General features: G+C 34.1%; 1 protein-coding gene across 9 annotated transcripts in view; it reads left to right on the top strand.

Moving 5' to 3' along the window:
* PIBF1 (progesterone immunomodulatory binding factor 1) overlaps positions 1–26,932 on the top strand; it is a 221,404-nt gene that overhangs the window by 168,163 nt on the left and 26,309 nt on the right. For 7 of the 9 annotated variants that reach the window (XM_037010311.2, XM_037010310.2, XM_073212525.1 and 4 more), the window contains 2 exons: positions 9,981–10,111; positions 15,904–15,988. The exons of 1 other annotated variant lie outside the window; for it this stretch is intronic. In XM_037010311.2, coding sequence (XP_036866206.2) covers positions 9,981–10,111; positions 15,904–15,988 — 216 coding nt within the window. The remainder of the gene's footprint in view (positions 1–9,980; positions 10,112–15,903; positions 15,989–26,932) is intronic. One more of the 9 variants, XR_012121049.1, reaches the window with a different exon arrangement.

Genomic DNA, 26,932 nt, shown 5'->3' with positions numbered 1-26,932 from the left:
TGACTGTGTATAAAAATCTATAATGCCTCCCAGTTGTGTATGTCTACCATCTACAGGAGCTATGCTAATCCAACCTCTATATCATTGTTAACTAATACAATGTGCTGCTGAGCAATTGTCATATTTTCCCATATTTTTGCCCTGCCCCTTTTGTGCCCCACTAAACAATCTTGAACAGATTTACTGTGGTTTCTCCCATTGGTTGGAATTAGTATTTACAAATTTGAATATTTTAGTCTGTAACTCTGATCCTCCAAATTCTTTATAATACATAAGTATATCTAAGACTCGGGGAACCCTACTATTTTCCTCCTTTATCTGTAGAAGTGTTTTAGGCCTCATCTTCACAAAAAGATGTCCCTCTAGTTCTTTAGTGATTCCTTTTTTAAAATAAATTGTTTTGAACTTCATTGGGTTTATGAAGGCCTCATACCCATGTGTTAACATTTTTATCACTAAGGTACAAAAAGACATATTCTTGAGGAACTCCAAAAATTGTAAGATTTCCTATTACAGAAACCATGTTACTTTTCCCCAAATAAATGTGTTTCCTTATGGCTCTGTACACAGCAAGGACTTGTGTAGAAATAGTTTATAAAGGTAATATTACTGTAAAATTGTTTTAGCCTGTTCCATGCCATTTCATTCAGCATAAGAAAGTATATTAAGTGAATTTTGCTAAGTCTTCAGTAGTACTGACATGAAATTCAGTCTTTTAGTGCACATTTATTGAGCACCTGCTATGTGCCAGGCATTGTTCTAGGTGCTGTGGATAATTATTGAGTAAGATGAAAATTCCTGCCCTTTGGAGCTTATATTCTAGTTGGAGGGAAACAAATTTTTTTAGTAAAATATATACTCAACTAGAACTTAAGTTATGTGAAGTAAAATAAAGCAGAGAGGGAGATAATGGTGAATTATTACTGCCTGTAGTTCCCAGCCAAATGGACATGCAGAAGGCACAAGTGAATGGTTCTTAGAAAAGGATCACAGTGGCAAGAAGGGGTTACAGAGTCTGTACAGCCCATGTGAACAGAGATGCCCAGGTAGATGCAATTAGATAATCTTAGCATGGAGGATAGGCTATAAGCATATTTCTATGTGGATAGTTCATCCCATTTCTTTACTGTTTGTGTACATGCGCACCCATTCCTTTAGTCCACATTCTTTGTTTCGAGTTAATAGAGGAGAAGAATTCTTACCTATTCACATTTTGTGCTAGTCTTACAAAGTATTGCTTTCTTTTCTGTTATTGAGGGGCAAGTGAATACTGGCTAAGAACCTGATTATAGAGCCAGACTCACTGGCTTAAAATCTCATTTCTGATAATTACTTATTTTGTAAACTTGGATACATTGCTTAACCTCTCTGTGTCTCAGTGTCCTCATTGTAAAATATTTATTAAGTTCCAAATAAGTTGCTTTGAAATATTTCCTGAGTGAATGAGTTGGATTGCTTTTAGTTTTTAAAACATTATGTTTTATGACATTTAATATGGAAAAAACAGAGAAGCAAGGCAGAAGGGGGAGAGAGAGCTTTGGAAAGAAAAAAAGCAAAGAGTCTGAAAAATCTACATACTATATGATTCCTACTACATGATGACATTCTGGAAAAGACAAACTGTAGAGTCAGTAAAAAGATCAATGGTTGCCGAGGGTTAGGAGGGAGGGATGAGTAGGTGGACCACATGGGTTTTTAGGGCAGACTATTGTGTACGGCACTGTAAGGTGGATACACATGACTACAGACCTTGAGAGAATGGTGTGTCAGTGTAAGGTCCCTAGTTCTAACAAATGGTGATGCTGGAGGAGGTTTGGGGGTAAGGAGAGCAGGGAGTGTATGGGAACTCTACTTCCACTCAACTTCGCTGAGAACCTAAAACTGCTCTTTCCAAAGTCCTAGGAAGAAAGAGAGGAAGAGAAAGAGAGGGGTGAAGAGAGAAAGGAAGATGGAAGGAAGGAAAGGGAATGAAATCTGAAAGCCACAGAGAAGAGATAGGAGAAAAAGAAAGGAATGAGGGGCAGATGATGGTGGCTCATTTTCTGGGAAGGTAACCACAGCCACCTTTGGCCACGTGTGCAGTTTGGCAGTCCTTGAAACTAGTCTTTTTTGGTAGCAGGAAAATAGCCCTTGGAAAAGTTAACAACGTAACTTTGTATAGAGAAAAATTAACTTCCGGATATAGATAACAAAACTAACTTCTTTGAAATGTTAAAGAATTTGAGAGAGACTTTCTCTGTGTGTCTGTGTATTTCATGTGGTACTATCCCCAACCCCCATGAAGTTACTGTTCTCATATAATTTGTACATGTACAAGACATAAAGTAACTGAATTTGAGGGATAATTGAGTTCTTGGTGCTGTGGTAAAGTTGCATGAAGAAGACTGAAAGTGAAGAGGCCGTTGGAACAAACAATATTCATAGGTAATATGTGATGTGATCAAAGCACAGGACCAGATAGCCTTTAACATGTATAAATTGTTATTAATTATTGTCATCCCATCTCTTATTTTTTGAGGTTCTGATGTGAAATTGTATAGAAATTAACATTTTTGTTTTAATAATGATGAACATGTATTTATCTACTACTCTGAGTGGCTGGCTAATTTGTTTCATGGACAGGACATTCACTTTCATTGTAGTAACATCTCTGTCTAACCTTGCCAAGTGCTTAAACCAAGAAGTCTTTGTTATGGTTCATTCTGAAAAAAATCCAATTACATGGATCCAGGACAGTGTACTAGAGTCTGTTCTCTAATCCATGCTTTTATAGGTTCACGTACCTTGTCATACATGTGTATGTACGTACCAAATGCCAGCTACCACTGAAGTAAGGAAAAACAAAGACTTACTTATGAATTATATCCTGTTTACACATCAAACAAATAAAATAATAGTATAAACTTTTTACCTTTACTGGTGTGCTTTGATAACTCATGAATCACTAAATTTTTTAATGTAAGAGCTCTTATAAATCATACTGTAAATTCACAACCTCCACCCCCATCAGCATTGTTATACAGTTGAATCACATTGAAATGAATTTCTCAGAGGTTACTTTGAAGGAGAAAGAAATTTAAAACACTTGAACTAAAAAATTCCATTCTCTGACTCTAATCTCCTGTCCTTCAAGCTCTCCCAGTCCTTCTAGCTACCCCAGTCCTTTCATTCCCACTGAGTCTGTGCTTAATTTGTACCCATTATGAGTCCCAGACTCACCAACTGTATTATTCCCATCTGTCAAGCCCCTCATGGCTTCACCTTTCTACCTACCCAGTCCTGGCTATTATCAACCATCTGAGCACTACATTCACTAGCGCTCTAGATTGCTTTGTTGCCAAATTCACCCATCAAGCTTTTCTTGACATTCCCTACCTTTAGCATAGTATCTTACAATCTGGTCACTACTCTATAAGTATTTAATGGAAGGAGGAAGGGAGAGAAAATTCTTTGGTTTTGTGGTCATGTGCTGAAAAATTTCTTATGGAAATCATTTACTTTTGCTGTTTGGAAGCATTGCAAATTCATGTTGTTGGGTATCAACCAGGTCCCCATTCCTGTGGCCCAGTGTTTTTAGTTTCCTGTATCTATTCCATTCTCCATTATCTTCATTGGAGATCACGCTCACTCCCCAAAACTATCAATTCCATCACCTCTATCTTTTCCTTATTCCAGTTTTCCTTTGAGTCCCTTTCCTTCTTTATTCCTCTCTTTTCCTTGACTCCGTTTTACCGAAGGATTTTTTTAATATCTTCCCTTACTCATTCTTGACCTTTTGGTCCCTCTTCAAAAAAATGGCTGTGTGTGTGTATTGACATAGGTAACTTTCAAAGTTAACTCCTCTTCTTGTAATTGATTCCCTCTGCTCTCTTCTCCCATCATCTGTACGCCCTTCCTCAGTGATCACCAGTGACTTACTAATACTGTCAATATTCTCTTCTCAGTCCCCTGATCCATCCGTGGCATGCCATTATCAGTACTGTAGATACAGAAGTTCTGTCGTCTCTGCTTCACACCATTCCCCCCGGTGACTCTTCAGTGTTTTCAGCTGACGTCTTTGTCTTTTTCTAACCCTGAAATGGAGGTGACCCTCATGTGTCTGCCCCTTGCACTGTTACACCTCAGTAGTGATTTTCAAATGTTAGTGAGGCTAAGAACACCTAGATTCTTGTTTAAAATGTAGGTTTCTAGATCCTGCCCTTAGAGGTTGTGAGTAAGTAGGTCTAGAATGAAGCCCAGGAAGCCACATTTTTAACAAGCTCTTCTTGTGACTCTAATAAAGTGATACAGGGCCACACTTTGAAAAAATAAGTCTCTATATCTACTCCAGGGACTGTAGCCATCACTCCCATGCTGGTTACTTTCAAATATTTTAACATCCTGCTCTCATGAACTTCTCATTATCTGGGCCATACTTTGAGGATCTCAAGACCAGAGCAGGGCTGATAACCAACTAGCATGCACTTGCTTTTGGTTACTGAAATAATATTTGCAAAAACATTGTGAACAGCTATTTCTCTAAGCTGTAGTTGTTATTCTACCACCAGAATCCTGTCAGTACTGGTCCCTTTCTTGGAATCCACTGGACCTCCCCACCATCTAGAAACAAAGTAGTGTCTTCCAAAGTAATGACCACAGATTCTCCAGGATCCTGCTCCAGTGTGAAGGCTGGCATCCTCATTTATTAACTATTAGTTAAGTATTCCCCCAGTTAAAGATGATGATTTCATTAACCATGTGGGGACACAGAAGAAGTTTTAATGGGGAGGATGGTAAATTCAGGATATAAGGTGGTTTATGTGCAGTACTATTAAACCTGCTAAAATAATTAGATGGAGTGGCCTGTGCAAGTCCAGGATCACAAGAGCTGTACTTTCCAAATTTGACTAATAATGAGAATCTAAGGCCCAGCCCTGAGAAATTTTGATTCATTAGCACTAGTATAGAGTCCAGAAATCACTGTTTCTTAAGATTTTCCCCAGTGATTTTGGTGATTAGCTAGGTTTGAGAACTACTGCTTTAGATTGAGAGCACCAAGAAGTACCAAAGTGCTGCCCCACGTTGGACCTCTAATAGGCTTTTTATATTCCATGGCACCATCAAGAAGAATGGGCAAGGATTTGTGGGTTTTCAGCACAGACTATCACCACTACCAGAAAGTATCACTTATATGTATTTTATACACAGGAAGCACCTCAATATTAAATTCCTTTCAATAGAATGAATTTTGCCCCTGGCAGGAGCTCCATTTCTAGGAGTTTCTTTGAAAAGAAACTCCACAAGAAAAAAAATCCCACATGTAGGAAAAACATAAGAAAATAGAGTCACCTTTATGTGTTCTTTAAATTGTAAGAGAAAATACATGTATTATCATCTAGGAATAAGTTAAATTTTTTGAATCAAAATATATAATTATGTTTTAATTATCTGTTGCTTTTCTCTGAATCATATGTGCATTTTATTGAAACAAAGGAGGAATAACAATTCTATAAAATATGTGTCATGGGTTTAGTCCTGAGTCATATATTACATATGATTCCTGAATCACTAATTACTAAGGCTTTCCTATAAGGAAAGGATTACTAACAACAGGCAAAGTAAACAACTGTGAAACTTTTTGAATATTAATTACAGTTACAGAAAGTTACTTTTTAAAACCATATTGGAAGAATTAAATTCTGTTAAATTGTATTTATTTCTAAAATAGATGCATCACTTGTCACTAAGAGACGTGTACCTTTTTCCTAAGGAATTTAAATAAATTTGAGGATTTAGAAGCTTACAAACAAGTTTATAAAGAAATTTTATAAACTGAAAACACTTAAAACTGAAAGCACTTAAGTAGTTTTTATTGTCCAGGAAAGGAGGCACTTGTAGGTTGTATATTAAAGGTACCTTTGGAAAGTAAGGCTTTTGGCCCTTAGTTTTGTTTATAATACTTAAAACCTGATAAATGTAATTGTTGTAATGAAAACACTGAACTGAAATGATTAAGACTAATGACTGCTACTATATTTTTTTGTGCAGTTGAAGTTAGACTTGGTAAGTTTTAAATATTGCTCATTCTAGACTATAGCTATCTGTAATTTGTACAGGCCCTTAGTCCTTCCCCACTGTTGTACTTCTCCCCCTTTCCCCCGCTAAGCTGTTCTGCACTTTGAAACACAAAGCAACTTGTCAGTTCAGTTTATTCAGTTAAGGTCAGTTCTGTGAAAACAAAGTCAAGGCAATTGTTTGATTTAATTGACTGGTGAAACTGGTTATACAGGTAAGTAAGAACTTAGTTTTATTTTTGTCCAGCTGCATATTTGAATGTTCATAAGGTAACTTACTAGACTAATAAGATTCCAGTGACATCGTAATAGATTTTAAAGAATGATTACCAAAGCAAGGAAAAAGGACACTAAAACCCAAACTATAGAAAATATTCATGGTATTTTTTTTCTTTATGGCTCTGCTTTCACTATAATGAATTCTGTCCAAAAAAACAAGTCTTCTTTTCTTTCACTATTCATTTCCTCTTCTCTGAGGAATTTTTTCCTTGGCCCAATTTAATATAACCAAATGAAAATTTTCTAATATAATCTTAAGAAGTAGTTTAAATAACTTTTACAAAGTACTTCTCAAACCGCAAATGGATATTCTCTAATGGTTGATCGGCCGCCTCTTGGCTTTACTTTCTTTCTTCCCCACCTGTATCTCATGATTGATCATTTTTAAAGTGGTTGTTTCTGCCCTTGATTCTTTCTGGTTTCCACTGTACCTTGCACTATACCCATCCTCCTGTTCTCTGCACCTTCAGCTTCAAAACTGCTAGTCACTATTCTTTATTTATGTAAGTGGAAAACCAACAAATTGCAGTGTTAAAACAAATGATACATTTAGATCTTAATAAATCATAAATCTCATAAATATAGTTCATTTGAGAAAAAAATATAAAATTATTTCTTGTCCCAGAAAAAACAGCAAATCTTTGGCCCCAGTTGAACTTGTTATGGATTATGAAAGAAAGAAGAAGGAAGAAGTTTTAAATGTATAAAAGGCTAGAATTTTATTTTCAAAGAACCTTTTAAGGTCATAAAGGAAGAATTTTATATTTTTGTTCTCTTTAATAAAATAATCCCTTCCTCACCCCCTCACTCTTGTAATAGGTACCCATCACTTTTGTTGATTGTTCAGTTTTTATATATCCAACACTAGAATACCTTTCTTGAGAACTGACTGTGTACCAAAATAGGGGCCTGCTGATACTGACAGTGTTGTGCGTAGTACTATACTGATAGCATTTTACATTTGCTTAGGAAAAGAGGGCAAGCACAAATAAGTTTTAAAAACTAAGATTAATTAGGCATCGAAGTTAATAAAATCCTTTAGGAAGGAACTTTGATATTACATGTCAACAGCATTACATAATTATGATGCTTAAATTTTAGTGTATCTTCAGTTCTGAAAAAAATCTAAGACAAAACATCTATGATACCAAAAAAAGTTTGTTGATCACATTTATACTAGTCAAAAATTGATAACATCCTAGATATTTATTACTATAAACAATGTAATTAAATTATGGCACATTGACTTACTAGACAGTTTTATAACTATTAAAAATATAAATTAAGGTACTCCAACAACTCAGAAAAATAGTTATGACATAAGGTAAAGTGAAAAGGCATAATATAAAATTGTACATAGTATACTAACAATGAACAATCCAAAAAGGAAATTAAGAAAACAGTTCTGTTTATAATATAGCATCAAAAAAAAATAAAATCCTTAGGAATAAACTTAATCAAACAGAAGATAGACTTACACACTGAAAACTATAAAAAATTGCTGAAAGAAATGATGAAAAGACTTAATAGATGGAAAGACATCCCAAGTTCATTGATTAGAAGCCTTAAATGACAATTCACAGATTCAGTGCAATAATCCCAGTGGCCTTTTTTTTTTTCCAGAAATAGGAAAACCCACCATAAATTCATATGGCATTTTAGGAAGACCCTGAATAGCCAAAATAATCTTGAAAAGGAAATAATAAAAAAGGTTGGAACATCCACATTTCTAGATTTTAAAACTTACTATAACAGCTGCAGTAATCAAAATAGTACTCCACTGGCCCCTGGAATAAAATAGAGAGCCCAGAAATAAACTCTCATATATATGGTCAATTATCTTCTGACAAGGTTGCCAAGACCATCCAATGGAGAAAGGAGTCTTTTCAACAAAAGGTGCTGCTGAAACTGGGTATCTACATGTAAAAGATTGAAATTAGACCCATACGTTACACTACATACAAAAGTTAACTCAAAATGAATCAAAGACCATAGAGAATATAACATAATATTGTAATTTCTTGGTGTAGTGACAGATGATAACCATGTTTACCATGTTGAGTATTTAGTAATGTATTATAATTATTGAATGTACTATGTATGTACTATGTTGCACATCTTAAAACCAATGTAATATTGTTTATCAACTATTTCAATAAAAAAGGTAAAAAGAAAGATTAATCAAAGACCTACAGCTCACATCTAGAGGTATAAAACTCATAGGAGAAAACATAAGAGACAATCTTCTTCATGCCCGTGGATTTAGCAATGGTTTCTTTAAAATGATATCAAAAGTATAGGCAACAGAAGATAGGTAAGTTGGACCACCAACATTAAGAACTTTTATAAGCAAACGACTTTATGAAGAGAGTGAAAGACAACCCATAGAATGGGAGAATATACTTGCAAAGCATGTATCAAAAAGGGTTTAATATCCAGAGGGGGTAAAAAGAACTCTTACAACTCAACAACAAAAAAACAGACTACCTAGTTAAAATATGGGCCAAAGACTTGAAAAGCCATTTCCCCAAAGAGCATTTGCAAATGGCCAATAGGCACATGAAATAACTGTTGGCATGGATGTGGAGAAATTGGAACCAAGTGCATTGTTGGTAGGAATGTAAAATGATACAGCTGCTGTGGAGAGCAGTTGGCAGTTACTCAGAAAGGTAAATGTAAGATTACCGTTTGACCCAGCAATTACACTCTACTCTTAGGTAGATAGCCAAGGGAAATGAAAACGGACTCAAGCAGATATTTATACACCACTGTTGATACCAGCACTGGTCACCAATAGCCAAAAAGTGGAAGCAACCCAAGTATCCATCAACAGACAAATGAATCAATAAAATGTGCTGTAGACATAGAGTGGAATATTATCTAGCCATAAAAGGAATGTTTCTGATACATGGTACAACATGGGCAAACCTTGAACACAGTACATTAAGTGAAATAAGCAAACACAAAATGACAAATATGAATCCACTTATATGTGGTATCTGGAATGGGCAAAGAAATATTTTTGCCACAATGGATGCAGAGTTTCTGTTTGAAGAAATGTTCTGGAAATAGATACTAGCAATAGTTAACACAACATTCTAAATGTACTTAGTGCCACTGAATTGTACACTGTAAAATGGATAAAATAAACTTTGTTATTGACAGTTTATTCACAGATTTTTAGGAAATTGATACATCATGATTTGGGTACATAAATGATCTGTTTTACAAATAAAAATAAAGAATATGAAGATATGAAAATTAATAAATTATCATGTCACTTATTTTAAGTAGAAATAAACTCAAAAAGATTTTCATTTTTAGCTAATGGATATTCATTAAAAGAAAAGTTTTATGTCACATATCTTCTTAGACTAACATATCGTAAGAAAATTTAGGTTCTCCATCCCCCAAATTGGGTAACAATTCATATTTTATTTAAAGTTGTCTTTCCTGTTTACATATTCTTTTTATTAGAATAGCCACATTGATTAGTAATTTTAAAACATATTCAAATTTACACAGGAAAAGTTTTCAAAGTAATTCATGCAAGGGACAGTTAGTTGCTGTACTGTATATATGCTACATTTTGAATAATTTTAGCTTCTCCTAAATTTTCTAATTTTAATTAATGCTGTTTTTCTTTAGCTTGACAGGGCCAATTCTCTATTAAACCAGACTCAACAACCTTACAGATACCTTATTGAATCAGTGCGTCAGAGAGATTCTAAGATTGATTCCCTGAAGGAGTGTATTACACAACTTGAGAAAGATGTGAGGTAAACCATCTACAAATCTTTTATTGAATAATAAAGACATTGTAATACTGCTGTGGATGAATTCAGTTTATAAATTATGAAGAAAAAAATTTAAATACTGAAAGTCTTAAATTTAATGAGTAGTAAATTCCTCTTAGGATAAACTAGGTCACATCACATTAGGAGCTCACATTTTAACTTACGATCAGAAATCTCAGCCTGGAGATAGCAATGCTACAATTAATAACAAAGCACTCCATCCATCCAACAACTATCCTTTCCTTGTTCCCCTATAATTCTTTAGTGGGCTGGATGTTGATCCAAGGGAGAAGAGAAATACACCCAGATGCCATTGTAAAGTCAAATGTCTGAAACAGATAGAATGTTCACATTTACTTAGATTCATGTTGACTTTGCCAAGGAATTTTTAGGCTTTTCTTCCCCAGGCCCTTTACATTGAAGTAACCCATGATTTACATAAAGATAAATAAATTCCTTTTACTTTCTTAGATTGAAATTGTTTTCTTCCATGACACCTTATCAAAATAACTTGCTTCATTTAATAATCATTCAAATTCTTTACCTGTTCATCTCTACAATCATCTTAGTCTTTTTAAATTTCAGTAAAATAATGATGCTATGCATAGTGAGGTTTTTTAACTCCTGGGTGGTTGGTTAGTTGGCTTAGTTATTAGATTGTAAAATTATTAAAATAAATTATTAGATAAACTATTAACTGGGTCATATGTGGAAGCAGAGAATTAGATAGAAATGGAAATTACTAAATTAAGGAATTGGAAAACAATAGGAAGATAGTTACTAAATTCCTAAGGTATAAAACCAAAAAAATTAAACTACTGGCAATTAACTCCAAAATATGAGTGTTCTTTTTGATGAATCAGAATAATTATCTTCTCCTCTTGTTTCTACCTTACCAAAATAATTGGTCCAGAACTTTAGTCCTGATCTTAATTTTTTGATAATATGGTAAAATAATTTTTAATTACATTTGTGCTTTAAACATCAACATAAACATATTTCTAGATTAATTTTAAAGTCAAAATTGTATTGGGAATACTTATAACCAGCAGTAATAAATTAATTCAATGAATTAACCAATTTTTCCATAAATAGCAATTGGGGCAATAGGAATTATGTGTCATCATTCACTAGGCACTTAGTTATCTCTAAGAAATTGAGAAAAGAAACTCAAATAGAATATTTTCTTCCTGTATTATATATTTTCATTATATTGAAGTTTTTTATTAGCGTCTTTTTACCTTTGTATCCTTGGAGTGGAGATACATAAAAGGACGGTGGGAAAAATTACCCTCTTTCACAGCTACCTTCAAATAAATTTATTTGAATATTTATTTCACTAAGAATTAAGGTAGTTGAAAATGTTTACTATAAGAAAAATAGTAGCTTGTTATAGAAGAAAATGATAAACAAATTCAGTCCTAGAGAAATTAAGCAACTTGTCATCTAAGAACTTACAGTTTTGTGGTAGGGCCAGAATTTAAATCCAGATATCGATTTCTACTTCTATTCCTAGTTCTATACTTCTTTTAATTCTATCCTCTTAACCATTATGTTATACTGCCTCCCTATGTTCTATTCTGAATAAGGGATAATTTGTCATCAACTAATATAATTAAGGAAGAGAAACAGCAAAATAGTGTAAAACAGTGGTTAAAAGTAAGGCTTTAATGAGTTGATAATTGATGAAGCTGGATGATGGATACATGGGAGTTTGTTTTATTTTCTTTCTTTCAAAATATTCCACAATAAAGTTGTCTTTATAAAACAGATATTAAAAGGGAGTTCAGGCTCTGTAGATAGGTTAGATGGATTCAAATCCAGTCACTACTTGATTTTGAATTGGAGGAAATCAGTTAAATGCTTTAAAACCTCTGTTGTTCAATAAAATGTTCTGTAATGATAAAAATATTCCATATCTGAGGGGAAGGGCAGGGAATAAAAAAAATACTCCATATCTGTCTGTCAGTGTGGTAGCCACTAGCCATGTGGCTGTTAAGCATTTGAAATATGACTGGTGTGACTGAGGAACTAAATTTTATTTTATTTAAATTAATTTAATTTTAATTTTAATTTTAATTGCCACTTGTGCTTGGCTAATGGTTATAATATTGGACAGTAGAGCCAGTTTCTCATCTGTGAAATGAATAACACCTAAGTCATATGATTATTCTGACATTAAATCATTTAATCTTTGATACATATAGCACTGTGCCTAAACATTATAAATGCTCTGTAAATGTTTGCTATTATTACAATTTATCTTACATTTTACACATTTTTGTTTTGAAAATTATCTTTAAAGTGAGAAATAAAATATCTCCAAATATACTGAATTTTGACAAAAATCAGGACTCCTTTAATAACAGCAATAGAAACCATAAAAACTATGCCACTTATGCAAGTTAACTACAAAAAAGTTTTTATGCTAATCATATGAACCCTTTAAAGCTGTGTTTTATAAATTTATTGCTTAACATTTTAGGAGAGCCTGAACTAACATTTTGCAGGATATGAAATATTGCTCTTAATTGAAGCAGCTACGTTCTAATGTAGAAAAATTAAGGTGCTTTGAGTAGTTTAATTATGGCCTCTGAGATACTGTAAATGCATCCCGATGACCATGAATGAAATGATGTGACACCATGAAGAGAGCAGCCCAGTCACCAAGTCAGGTACAGCAGGATAAATCACAGTTCTGGGGTCACCCCTGCCCTGAGCCGATGACATATCAAATATAAAGGAGTTATCCTGAGCTTTGGATACACATCAGCATGGTTTATTTTCTCTTGGTAAATGTGTCTGTAAAATACAGATGTTGACACATCAAGGGACAGTTGTAAAAATTAAATGCAGTAACATATATACAGCTTCTGGCACATGGAAGAAACTCAGTAAATGTTACTTCCCTTCCTTTTTTCCTTCATAAATTAGAAATTTAAACATTAGGTGTCCCATCCGAAAAAATCACTAAATTATTATGTTCCTTGAAAATTCATATTCCTCTTTGCTGGGTGTCAATTTTAATTATAAAAGATATAGACATTAATTGTTTACTCTTTAAATGTTTCTCTAGCTTATTCAATTAAAGCTCTTTAAAGAACTGAATACTTCTATCATTTTCCTAGAAAGTAAAACTATACCACACGCAGTAATGATCTGTTGTACCACTAGCACTGTTAACTCTCCTCTACCAAGCCACAAGAGACAGTCGGGACTATAAATTCTGATCTATAGTTTAGGACTGTAGGAAGCATGGAAAGAGAATAAATTTTCTTTCCCTTTTGTCAGTTCCTGGTTTCTTCTTAACTAGTACTTTAAGAAGAAAAGACAAAGACAACTTCATCTTGTAAGACTAAGCCAGGGTTTTTTGGTTTTTTTTCTGTTGTACGCCAGGGTATATTGATCCAGGAAGTTGAAGAACAATGTATCAGCAATATGTTTTCATATAGCAATTTACACAGAGCCATAAACATGAATTTCTAAGTAATAATTAACTGTGACTTGAACAATTATGGGTGTAATACACTATGCATGATAGATGTGCTTATAAGAAGATTTGTTTTGTAGTTGATTTATGAGTCAATGCATAGAAGCTTTGTATTTTAAAAGTAAGTTTCCACTCTTATGAAATGTGTCTTATGGAGACTAAGCTCTATTGAGTAATTACATCCTGGAAGAACCCAGAGTATAATAGTCATCATATTCAGTTTTAGAGACCCACATGTTGAATGCGGTCTCCCTCATAGTTTAAGAGTATATTATAGGGAAGACTAAGACTTTGAAAATACATACCCAAGTATCGTCTGTGGAGTCTATACTGTTTGTGATAAACCAACATCTTACAGGTAGAACAGAGTTGCTCTGTAAATCAATTCATCTACCCACCCATCTTCTATCCATGTTATATAGCTATTTGTGCAATTTGAATATGGAATATTTATTGTGAAAAAAATAAAACACTACATATAAACATTTCTAACAAATTAGCCCATCAAATCACTTAATTACATCAACATTCCATTCCTATTACACTGCAAGTCATTTAATGGCATTTGAGAGTTTGTGTGTGTATGTGTGTACTGCATGTGTGTGTTTACATACTATGTGTATGTGTGTACAGGTACACAAACACTAACACATACCTGTTCTTTAAAATTCCTATTCCTTTTTACTGGATGTTTAACTTAGAAAAATACTGCCCCTTCAAACTGATTCTAGCTGAGGATAGATTTGAATTCTACAGCTATAGAAATATCTGATCTTTACTATACTTTCGGGCACTCTGGCAAACATGGTGCTTATTTTCCTTTTTATCACTTGTTCTTTTAAACTGGCTCAAAAGGAACTCTGATGCCTCTCTCCAAAAGTCGGTTTGTTTTTCTGCTGAGCTGCTTTGCCTTTATTGGCATTTAATTGCTGTGTACTCTGATGCCTGTTTTTCATCTGAGTTAGTGACACTATATAGTATTTATGTAGAGTTTCCTGTGTTCAGTGCTTCACATAATCATTCATCAGATAATCCATATCTCCCTTTGACATACATGAGTATTATTTTCCACTTTTACAAATGTGAAAACTGAAGTTAGTAGGGTGTTGTGTGCCGTGTTTTATACCACACAATTGAGCCAGTGCCACAGTTGGAAACAGAAATCACAATGCATCTAGTCTTCCTTCTCAGAGGACAAATTATGATGCTTCCTTGGGGTAGTTCTCAATTATTAGAAAGGATGGGAATGTGATTTTTTTCCTCTTAAGTCCTTGGAATTATCAGTTCTTCCAGAATACCTACTACTATTCCTTGAATTTTAAAAAATTTCTGCCTAGTATTTTAAAAATTGGTGGCTTTCTGTTTTCTTAAAGCATAACAGAAAATATCTTACCTATTGAGCAAAATAATTCTCACTAATTTTACCTTCATGGATTTGGTTTTTGACATTTAATATATTATGTTGTTAACATTTATTGTTGATTTCTTTAATTCTTGTGGTAGGGCATGCTGAGTGGCTTCATTCCAGTGGCTTTCAAAGAATATTTCGCTTAATAGTTCTAATTAATTTTTATGTATTGAATAATAAAACTCCAGAAGACAGGCCCCAAATATTTTTCTTTTAAAATATTAAGATGTCAAAAATATATTTATTAATATGTTCTTACATTTAGGCTTCTCACCTTTTCCTGTCGGGAAATAAGTCATATCAAAGGGAAATTTACATTGCAGACTTAGAAATTGAAGATTGAACTTAGAATTTGAGACAAAAATTGTTTTCACAAGTTTGCTACAGAGTGAATATCTGATTCACCTAACTCAATTATATACCTGCTAATTTAGTGTGTGATAAATTATGAAATGTTACTTTCAGTTTTAAAGATAAATGTTTCCATTTGACTTTCAGTGTTTTGAATTTTAATATTTTGCCCAGACATAATTTTTACCTTTTAATGAATTCTGCCTCATGTTTTTGTATTTCAGGAGTAAACAGTCATGTTTAAAACACTAATTTTATGCCCCTACTAAGCAGGAAAGTATTTCAGAAAGCATCTCAATTACATTGTCAAATGATTATTAAAGGTCTCCCTTACAAAAAATAGTCAGGCCGTTGATTAATCAAACATTACAGTGGTTGGTCTAATATCTTTATGGACTATAAATTTAGTTTATCTTTAATTCAGACTATCATATTTATCTTTAGTCTTTTGCTATTGAGTATTTATTTATTAAATTCATACCAATATGGAGACTTTTTAAAAATCTGGGTGTGTTTTTTTTTCAGCAATTTAAATAAAGAAAAGTCAGCTTTACTACAGATGAAGAACCAAATGGCATTAGATTTAGAACAACTTCTAAATCATCGTGAGGTACTTTTTCCATTTTTCATAATTTTTGCCACTTCAGGCTTTTTTAAAGTCCATGTGGGGCTAAAATTCCCGGATCCCAGTTGTTCATGTTCATTAATGACTTCTCACATTTATATCCCCCTGTGATCTAGCCCTTTATATTCAACTTGTGATACACTTTATTCTTTATGAACTTTATTCTTTGGGTTAATTTTTACTGCTGGAATTCCCCTTCTTATTGACCCCTTATTGCCTTGTTCTTATCTCTGTCATTTCCACATTATTTAATAAGCATTTGTTTAATCTTTCTCCTACTAGACAGTAAATTTCTTTAGTATACCTCTCTCTGCCACATGTTTTTGTATTTCAGGAGTAAACAGTCATGTTTAAAACACTAATTTTTTAAATTAGTGTTTTAAACATGCGTAATACACAATAGCTGCGTTGAACTTTAAAGTTCATAAAGTATTTTTTATTTGTTCCTTACCAAAATTATTTTAGAGTTAGTATAATCCCTATTTCATAAGGAAAAATGAGTTAAGTGACTTACCTAAAACCAGTCAGTAACTGAGAATCCCTGTCTTTTTCTTGTAAGTCAGTTTTATTGAGGAACAGTATACACACCATAAAACTACCTGTTTAGCATACATTCTATGATTTTTGACTAATGCATACAGTTGTGTAACCATCACAACAATCAATACATAAAATAGATTTATGACCCCCCCAAAAGTTCCCTCATTCCCCTTTTTATTGACCTTTTTCCCCAACTCCAGTCCTAGCAACTACTGATCTATTTTCTGTCCCAATAGTTTGGCTTTTTCCAACAAAGGAATGTCATATAAATGAAATTGTCCATATTAGTCTTTTCATTCTGGCTTTTGTCACTTACCATAAAAAAATTTAGTCCATGTTGTTGCAAATAGTAGTCATTTATTCTTTTTTCTGGGTGAGTTATATTCTATTTATGGATATACTCGAGTTTGTTAATCCATTCACCAATTGATGGACATTTGAGTTGTTTCCATTTGGGGGCTTCTATAAATAACATACGTGTTTTTCTGTAAATATAAGTTTCCTTTTCCCTTGGTAAATACCCAGGAGCAGGGTTGCTGGGACCAACAGAAAGTGTTTCGCTTTATAAGAAACTGCAAAGCTGTTTTCCAGCATGACTGTACCTTTTGCATTCCCACCAGCAATGTATGAATGTTCCAGGTGCTGTGCATCCTCACCAGCAGTTGGTATTGTGAAGCCTAGCTTTTTAGTCCAACGCATTTTTTCAACTTAACTATCACTGCCTTGTCTTAGCCATGTTTTTACCATTTTGTTATCCTAACAGAGAAAGAAATGCTTGAAAAAGATCATTGGTTTATGAGTATCCTGAAGACACTGTTTTCTAGTCTGTGAAAGATACACCAGGTATTTGAGAAGAAATTATTGGAAGGATATTGAGAGAAACAGATGAACTAGGGAATATTACTGGAAGCAGTTTAAAGGCGCATATCTCAGAAATACAATCAGGGGAATGGGAGAGTTATGTCTATTTCAGAAATGGCATTTGAAGTGAGTTCTCTTAAAGATGTATATTCTGTATGTTGAGTAAAAGAGAAAATAAGGTGTCTCTGGGCTAGATTTTAGAGATGACTTTCAAGTAGATAAGTAGATCTAACAACAGGTTATAACTAGGAAAAGCTTGCAGGACACTCATTTTTCTGACTTCTGATATTCTAGGCCTTATCTACTATCACTTGTGTCCTAGGATCCTGCCTTCAAATAATTTTTTCTTCATGGTGGATGCCTGATTCAGTCACTATGTGGATTTCACAAACGTTTTTTACATTGAATATTTAAGAAATAGAAACTACATATGTCCACTCACTCATACCAACTTTATTTCATAAAGGTGCATAACAAGTATTTTTTCAGAACAGCAATTCTCATTTGATTTTAGAGGATTATGCTAGATCTTGAAAAAATATATGAGCACCTTTATTTTGTATATCATACTTGGTATCACATTATTCATAAGTTCAAATAAAAAACTAACAGTTCTACTTAGTAGATTGAAAATTGAATAGGTTTAGGAAAAAAATATGTCTAAGCATGAAAATTAAATATTAGCAAGGTAAAACTACTAATGCATGGTATCAATAAAAATCACATGGATACTTATCTGATTAAATCATTGTCAGTTAATTTTCGTGCATTTGATATCTGTTCATTTTGGCAATTTTAATAATCCAACACGGTAAATTTTTTTTTTTGAAGTATAGATGATATGCAATCTTATATTGGTTTCAAATATACAACACAGTGGTTCAACAGTTACCATATTATTAAATCCTCACTCACACTAGTGTGGTTACTATTTGTCAACACAGGAAGATGCTACAGAACCACTGGCTCTGTTCTCCATGCTGTACTGCCATTCCCTGTGACCAAGTTACATTATGATTGAGAATTTTTGTGTTCATTTGTCCCTCTCACCCTCCCACCCCACCCCCTCCCCCACAAGTCACTACATGGTGAGTTTTCTTAATGTTAAACATATAAAGAAAAGTAGCTTTCTTCCTGTGCACAGCAAAAAAATAATTATAAGTAAAGTTTAAGAAAACATCTGATACAAGTTTATCTTTTTCTAGGAAACAGTTTAATACTAAATTGTAGAGGCAAAAGCGAGTGCAAACTGCTCATATGGAAAGAGAGGCGCCAGTGACCCAGGGAAATGCTTAACCACTCCCTTAACATTTACTGATGAAACAGTCTGTAGGATTGGTTGATTGATTTTATGGCTCTGAGGGTCAAGTGTTCAGAACAGCCAATACATAGCAGTTGTATAAGAATAACTTGGATAAATATAATTTTTTATGGAAAATCAGGGCTGAGACTCAGGTGAGACAAGCAAGAGATCTAGGGCACAAAATGTAGGAGGTACCACTCTCAGAGGTATTCAGAGTTCAGGGTTGGTACTAAGAGCTTGCCACACCCTAGTCAGAAACCTGGGAAAATGACCTAAACTGACTAATTGCTTTAATCAGCTAAATTTTCTCAGTTTAATTTAGTGATTCATAAAGAAAGCAAATGATAGTTTTAAAGGTTTTCACTTTTTTTTTTTTTGCACTGAACAGCACTAACTGTAACTTTTTATTTTGGTATCATTAATATGCAATTACATTAGCAACATTATGGTTCCTAGACTCCCATTATCAAGTCCCCACCACATATCCCATTACAGTCACTGTACATCAGTGTAGTAAGATGCTATAGAATCATTACCTGTCTTCTCTGTGCTATACTGCCTTCCCCATGTTGCCCCCCTACCCCCAGGGCTACATTATGTGTGCTAATCATAATGCCCCTTATTCCCCCTTATCCCTCCCTTCCCACCCATCCTACCCAGTCCCTTTTCCTTTGGTAACTGTTAGTCCATTCTTGGGTTCTGTGAGTGTCCTGCTGTTTTGTTCCTTCAGTTTTTTCTTTGTTCTTATACTCTGCAGATGAGTGAAATCATTTGATACTTGTCTTTCTCTGCCTGGCTTATTTCACTGAGCATAATACCCTCTAGCTCCATCTATGTTGTTGCGAATGGTAGGATCTGTTTTCTTCTTATGGCTGAATAATATTCCATTGTGTATATGTACCACATCTTCTTTATCCATTCGTCTACTGATGGACACTTAGGTTGCTTCCATTTCTTGGCTATTGTAAATAGTGCTGCGGTACCCATACGGGTGCAACTGTCTTTTTCAAACTAGGCTTCTGTATTCTTAGGGTAAATTCCTAGAAGTGGAATTCATGGGTCAAATGGTATTTCTATTTTGAGTTTTTTGAGGAATCTCCATACTGCTTTGGACTAACTTACATTCCCACCAGCAGTGTAAGAGGGTTCCCCTTTCTCCACATCCTTGCCAGCATTTGTTGTTCTTTCTCTTTTGGCCATCCTAACTGGTGTGAAGTGATATCTCATTGTGGTTTTAATTTGCATTTCTCTGATGATTAGCTATGTGGAGCATCTTTTCCTCTGCCTGTTGGCCAATTAAATTTCCTCTTTGGAGAATTGTCTGTTCAGCTCCTATGCCCATTTTTTAATTGGATTATTTGCTTTTTGTTTGTTGAGATGCATGAGCTCTTTATGTATTTTGGATGTAAACCCCATATCAGATATGTCATTTATGAATATATTCTCCCATACTGTAGGATGCCTTTTTGTTCTACTGATGGTGTCCTTTGCTGTACAGAAGCTTTTTAGTTTGATATAGTCCCACTTGTTCATTTTTGCTTTTGTTTCCCTTGCCCATGGAGATATGTTCATGAAGAAGTTGCTCGTGTTTATGTCCAAGAGAGTTTTGCCTATGTTTTCTTTTAAGTTTTATGGTTTCATGACTTACATTCAGGTCTTTGATCCATTTCAAGTTTACTTTTGTGTATGGAGTTAGACAGTAATCCAGTTTCATTCTCTTACATGTAGCTGTCCAGTTTTGCCAGCACCATCTGTTAAAGAGGCTGTCATTGCCCCATTGTATATCCATGGTTCCTTTATCATATATTAACTGACCATATATGCTTGGGTTAATATCTGGACTCTCTATTCTGTTCCACTGGTCTATGGGTCTATTCTTGTGGCAGTACCAAATTGTCTTGATTACTGTGGTTTTGTATTAGAGTTTGAAGTTGGGGAGCAAGATCCCCCCTGTTTTATTCTTCCTTCTCAGGATTGCTTTGGCTGTTCGGGGTCTTTTTTGGTTACATATGAATTTTAGAACTATTTGTTCCAGTTTGTTGAAGAATGCTGTTGGTATTTTGATAGGGATTGCACTGAATTTGTAGACTGCTGTAGGCAGGATGGCCATTCTGACAATATTAATTCTTCCTACCCAAGAGCATGGGATGAATTTCCATTTATTAGTGTCCTCTTTAATTTCTCTTAGGAATGCTTTGTGGTTTTCTGGGTATAGGTCTTTCACTTCCTTGGTTAGGTTTATTCCCAGGTAGTTTATTCTTTTTGATGCAATTGTGAATGGAATTGTTTTCCTGATTTCTCTGTCTGCTAGTTCATCGTAAGTGTATAGGAATGCAACAGATTTCTGTGTATTAATTTTGTATCCTGCAACCTTGCTGTATTCTGATATTAGTTCTAGTAGTTTTGGAGTAGATTCTTTAAGGTTTTTTTACGTATAATATCATGTCATCTGCTAACAGTGACAGTTTGGCTTCTTTCTTACCAATCTGGATGCTTTTTATTTCTTTGTTTTGTCTGATTGCTATGGCCAGGACCTTCAGTACTATGTTGAATAAAAGTGGGGAGAGTGGGCATCCTTGTCTTGCTCCTGATCTTAAAGGAAAAGCTTTCAGCTTCTCGCTGTTAAGTCTGATGTTGGCTGTGGGTTTGTCATATATGGCCTTTATTATGTTGAGGTACTTGCCCTCTATACACATTTTGTTGAGAGTTTTTATCATGAATGGATGTTGAATTATGGCGAATGCTTTTTTAACATCTATGGAGATGATCATGTGGTTTTTGTCCTTTTTGTTTATGTGATGGATGATGTTGATGGATTTTCAAATGTTGTACCATCCTTGCATCCCTGATGAATCCCTCTTGATCATGGTGTATGATACTCTTGATGTATTTTTGAATTAGGTTTGCTAATATTTTGTTGAGTTAACTGTAACTTTTTAAGCAGTATCACTTAGTTCTGATAAGGCTGCATATGGTCGTGTAATACGAAATGAGATCACTAACTCATTTACATAGTTATCAAGTATGTGTTAAATGAAAAAAGGAAACAGGTGAGATAATTTTAGGTTTGCATTTCTAGGACATTTGGGGCCTGACAACAAATGGTTTTCATTTTCTATTGTTAGCATTAGCTCAAAAGTATTAGCTTAAGAGTAACTCCTATCATGTTAGGATTTCAGTTGTGGTCTAAAGGATTCTAGGAATAATAAAATCAATATTGGTCTCTAAATGTTTAAATTTTTAGCATTTATACCCATATAAATAGTGGTTGTATTTGGAATTATGAGTGGTGTATTTGGTATTTTCTCAGTTTTTCTTTATAGAAAATATATTAACTAATAATATATTGAAATATGAAGAGAGGGTGAATATAGGGAAAAAATAGTATTTTTTTAGGTTGCCTTTTCAGACTACTGAGCTTAGCTGGGATGGGCAAATATATTAGGTTAAAGGAGCTGCACAACACATACTAACTGAAAGATATGATCATAAATTGAATTGTGATCTTTTGCCTCTTCACACCACTCCATTCTAAACTCTCCAAATTCTGTTCCTGTATTCAGTGAAACCTTCGTAAAGCAAATGAAATGGAGAGGCAAAATATTCCTCCTCACAAAATACCTTCCATTAAGCGCAATTTAATGTCATGTCCTCTGACTTTATAGAAGCTCAAAACAAAATCTGGTGTCCTGTCTCTGTTTTGTGACACTATTTAAGGCAGTCTGCTAAATGCTTCCATTTATATTACATAATTTAGTCTTTACTATAGTCCACTGAGATAGCTATTGTCCCCACTTTTTCAGATGAAACTGTTACTGATAAGTGTTAAGTAACTCAACCGCAATTACATATTTAGTGTCAAAATTAAAGTAAATCCTTTTTTTTTTTTCTGAAACAAAAGCTTGTGATCTTTCTCCTTAGTTCCATTTAAACAAAAGTCTCATGATGAATTATTGCTAGCAATAGTTCCAGGAAATTTTTTGCCTCTTTAGATGGGGTTATATCTTTCTTTCTTCTTGTCAGAAAGTGAAAAGTATGTAATTTAATGTGTTTCCTTTTTGTCTTAGTTGCCAGAAAACTTAAAGCTGATTATCTTATCTAATTGTTATCATCTTGTTTTTCTCTTAAACTTTAGGTGCTTCAGAGTAACTTTTTTTGTTTCCTTCAAGTGGGTTGTAATCTTATTTAACCTTAAATATCTTCACTTATACTAAGACCTCTTAGGTGTAAAAATATAAAATATAAAAAATAGGAATCTTAAATAATGAGGTAACAAGAAGTAAAAGAAAAGACCAACTGATAGGCTTTCACTCTTATTAGGGCTTCAAATTAAACATCCAGTTTTGAGTAAAAAAAATTATGACTCCTTAGAGTGGTTTCTTTATTGTCAAGCATACCTCTCAGGAGTCATTTTTGATGGCTTCCATTTTTCACCCTTTTTTATCCACCCATATTTGCCTTCATGAAACAAGATTTGCTGATCACATTTAGAAATCCTAATTCCGCTTTTTTTGGTATGTATTTCATCACATGTCCTTAGAATATAAGCTTTCAAGAATAGGAAAAGCATTTTTAATCAGCCAAATGTCTAGTAGAATACTGAACATAATTTAAGAAGCTGATGTAAAAGCCCCTTCTAATTTCTTTTGCAGCTGCATTAAGGGTAGTGGTAAGAGCCCCACTAGAAAGCTGTTCCAGCATTTCAGCAAATGATGGTGGTGTCTTGAAGTAGACTGGTGCTGATGGTATCCAAAAAAACACAGACCAATAGGAAAGCTATGTAGAAACCGAATCATGGTGCTTGGTGACTGCTTAGAGTCAGGGAATATTGAAGTGAGGAGAAATGAGAATTGATGCCCTGAGTTTTGGCTTGTGTCCTGAGTTACAAATGTTGGTTCTGTAGTCCAGGAAAGAGAACTTACCTGGAGGTAGAGATTTGAGAGTCACAGCATAAAGATGGTGCTTTACATGGAAGTAGATCAAATGAACTAGTAAGAGTATATAGAGTGAGAATGGAAAAAGGCCTAGGACAGAATCTTGAAGAACACCAACACTTACAGGATGGGCAGAGGAAGAAAACTCTTGCAAAAAGAGCAAGGAGTGATGAGGGAGGTAACAGGAACATACAGAAGAGAGTAGAGTCAGTGAAGTCCAGAAAGAACCATTCAAAAGTGAGAGAGTTGTCAGCATTGGCCTAGGCTGTCAAGGGACGAGATCAAAGATAAAAAAGTGTAATTTGGATTTAACAAGATGCTAAAGCAGTTTCAGTGGAGCCAAAAGGCAGAGTGCAATGAATTGATGAACAAGTAAAAGTTGAAAAGTGGTCATAGGAAAAAATAGATAACTGTTAGGATATTTAAATAAGAGAACATAGGATGATCAGGGAGGGGCATAAGAACAAAGGCTTCTACCTCGCAAAGTTTGAGAGTATCCAGTATGGTGATAGGAAAGAGCCAAATACAGAGAGATGTTGAAAGTACAAGAGAGGGGATTTTCAGTTGAACAAATGTGTTGGGGAAGGAGACTATCCAGAGCAAAATAATGGGATTTAACTTTAGACAGGAGGGGCATCTTTTCCATTTTGAAGACAGAAATAAAGATGATGTTAAGGTAAAAGTAAGTTTGTAGGTTTGGTGGTAAGAACTTAGAGAGTTTCCATCTAATGGCTGTTCTCTGGTGGCAAGATATGACAGGGTCAGAGTTTTGAGGAAAATAAAAGTTGAAATAGCTACATAATAAATGAGCAAAGTACATTACAGAAACATAAAATAATTGCCAAGTGGAAATGTCATATGTTTACAGTAGTATTCTGTGTAATATCCTGAGGTAGCACTCAGCACACTAGGTGTCAACATGGAGGAAATGCACAGCTCGGTTCATCCAGAATTACATCCTGCCTTCCTACATATGCATATATACATGTTCAGCTCTCTTGATAAATTGCAAGGCTGGATTACCTTTATATTCCAAACATCACCTACATTTTGAAATGCTATGGAAAAAGCCAAAAGTCAGACAAGATGAGTTATGTCATAATAGCCATGGAGTATTGGAAGAATAATTTATCCCCTCTATACTCAGATTCCTCACGTATAAATAAAGGTAATGCCTACTTTGCAGGGTTATATGATAACTAAATAATGTGGCTGACATTCCTGGCATGTAACTCAATGAATGTCATTCCCTTTCCTCTTTTCCTTCCTTTACAAGAGTCAGTTTAAATGTTGGCTATTCTTTGAAGCCCTCCCTAGCTTGACAAAGAAAAACTTACTCTTTTTTTCTACTTCTTTCCCATAACTTCTTCAATGTTTCTATTAATGTTCATATCACTATATGTCATTATTAGTCATGTGTCTTGCCCAAAAGAGTACCTAGTTATTTGTATATTAGCTTATCACAGTATTTAACACATAATAAGTAGACAATTGAATGTTTGTTGAACTAATTATGTCCTTCCCAGTCTTCAATAACAATTGCATTGGAAACTGTCCAACAGAATAGTCAAATAGAAAGCTTTAGAAACCAGCCTTTAATATATCCTCATCTCCTTTGCTTGAAAATAAAACTCACTCTGGTAACTGATACCATTTCAACTGAAAAAGTACAGAAGCTCTCCTATACCTAAGGACAATTTCAGAGTACTGTCTGAAAGCAGCCAACAGAAAGTCAGATCTGAGAAGTTTGTCTAGAATAGAGCTACTTCCAAAATCCTGGACATGGCACCTAGACACAACAACCTGTAAAGGTGTCAAGCCTCTAAGAGATTCTGTATATTTTTGACAGATTCTGCTTTAAGAAGTGGGATTCTTCTACTCTTTCACTCAGTACTTCTACCAATAATCTGTCTCAGGGTCCACGGGCATTTCAGTTAGTATTTAACCAAATTAACCAACCACTCCTTACCAAGTACCTAGAATGTGCAAGGCCCCATACTTGCTGAATGTTGAACTAACTCCCATTAGGCCACATAACTTGCCTCTTACTGCAGTGTATGTCACTTACCAAAACAAACCCTGCAGTTATGCAGGTTTCTTAAAAGTTAAGTCAGAGTATAATTATCATTCTTTCATAGTATGTTTATGTTCCACGATTCTAACTCATATGTTCTCTGTGATTTCTCGGAAAGTTTCAGGGACATTTCAGCATCACAAGTGCTCCTTAGGCAATCCACTTCATAAAGGGTTCAAATAAATTACATATTTCTATATGTATGTCATTCTTTTTGTCTCATACTTAACTGTTTTGAAATTTTCTTAAGAATACATTTTTACATGTTTTTCTCAGACACCTATTTAGTTAAACTTTACAGTCAGCATGGCTTAAAAAACCAAAACACTGAGTGGATAAGGTAGTTTTTCTTTAAATGAAAATATAATTATTTCTCAGATTCACACCTTTCTCATCATAGCATTGCTCTTCAAGTTAAAATTTGTTTTGATTTGCTGGTTGTAAATGAGTGTTTAAAAGAAAGACAATTATTATAGTAAAAACTGAAACACATACCGTATAAGCCATATTTTCCATTCAAAGTTTTAGAATACTTATTTTTTTCTATAAAAGGGTATGTGAATTCAGAAATTCATGGAATAAAATACTACAAAAAATACTCCTTTTTATGCTGAACTTACACATACTTTAGGTATGACAGAACCAAACCTATTGTGTAACACTAATAATATCTTGAATTTTATAACTTCTTTCTACCAAAATGTTAAAAACACTTGCAGATTGTTTAAGTTATCCTACCACCTAGGGATCAGCTACACATTGCTTTCAACCAAATATACGTTGGTATAAAGAGTCAAAGAAAGGAAAGGTTCTGAATTATCCCTCCATACTGAGAGAGAGGTAGCCTTTTGCTTATGCCTTCTAGACTTTGAGAGTATTAAGCTTTTCCCAAAAATAGGTACTTTTCAGCTTATAAAACTGTTTAATATTTACATACTACTTTGTAGTTTTTTTTATACTCATTGATTTCACATACACCTCACAAGAGCCTTATGATAATTCTATACCCATTTCATAAAAGCAGCAACTGAATCTCAGTTGTCCTTTCTGTAGAATATTAACTATGCTCAATTTTGAGTTGCATAAAAGACACCTGAATTTCTTTTAGATTGTACTCCATGGACCTCTGTATTTATGTGTACTTGTACAGAACTGAGTAGAATTAGGTAAAATCATATTGGCTTCTTTAATCTTTGCATCATCATCTTTAAAATTAT

The sequence above is a fragment of the Manis javanica genome, chromosome 9 (genome assembly GCF_040802235.1).
Source record: "Manis javanica isolate MJ-LG chromosome 9, MJ_LKY, whole genome shotgun sequence".
In the NCBI taxonomy this organism is placed as follows: domain Eukaryota; kingdom Metazoa; phylum Chordata; class Mammalia; order Pholidota; family Manidae; genus Manis; species Manis javanica.
Note: the sequence above shows the minus strand (reverse complement) of the source record. Positions and strands in the feature narration are given on the sequence as shown.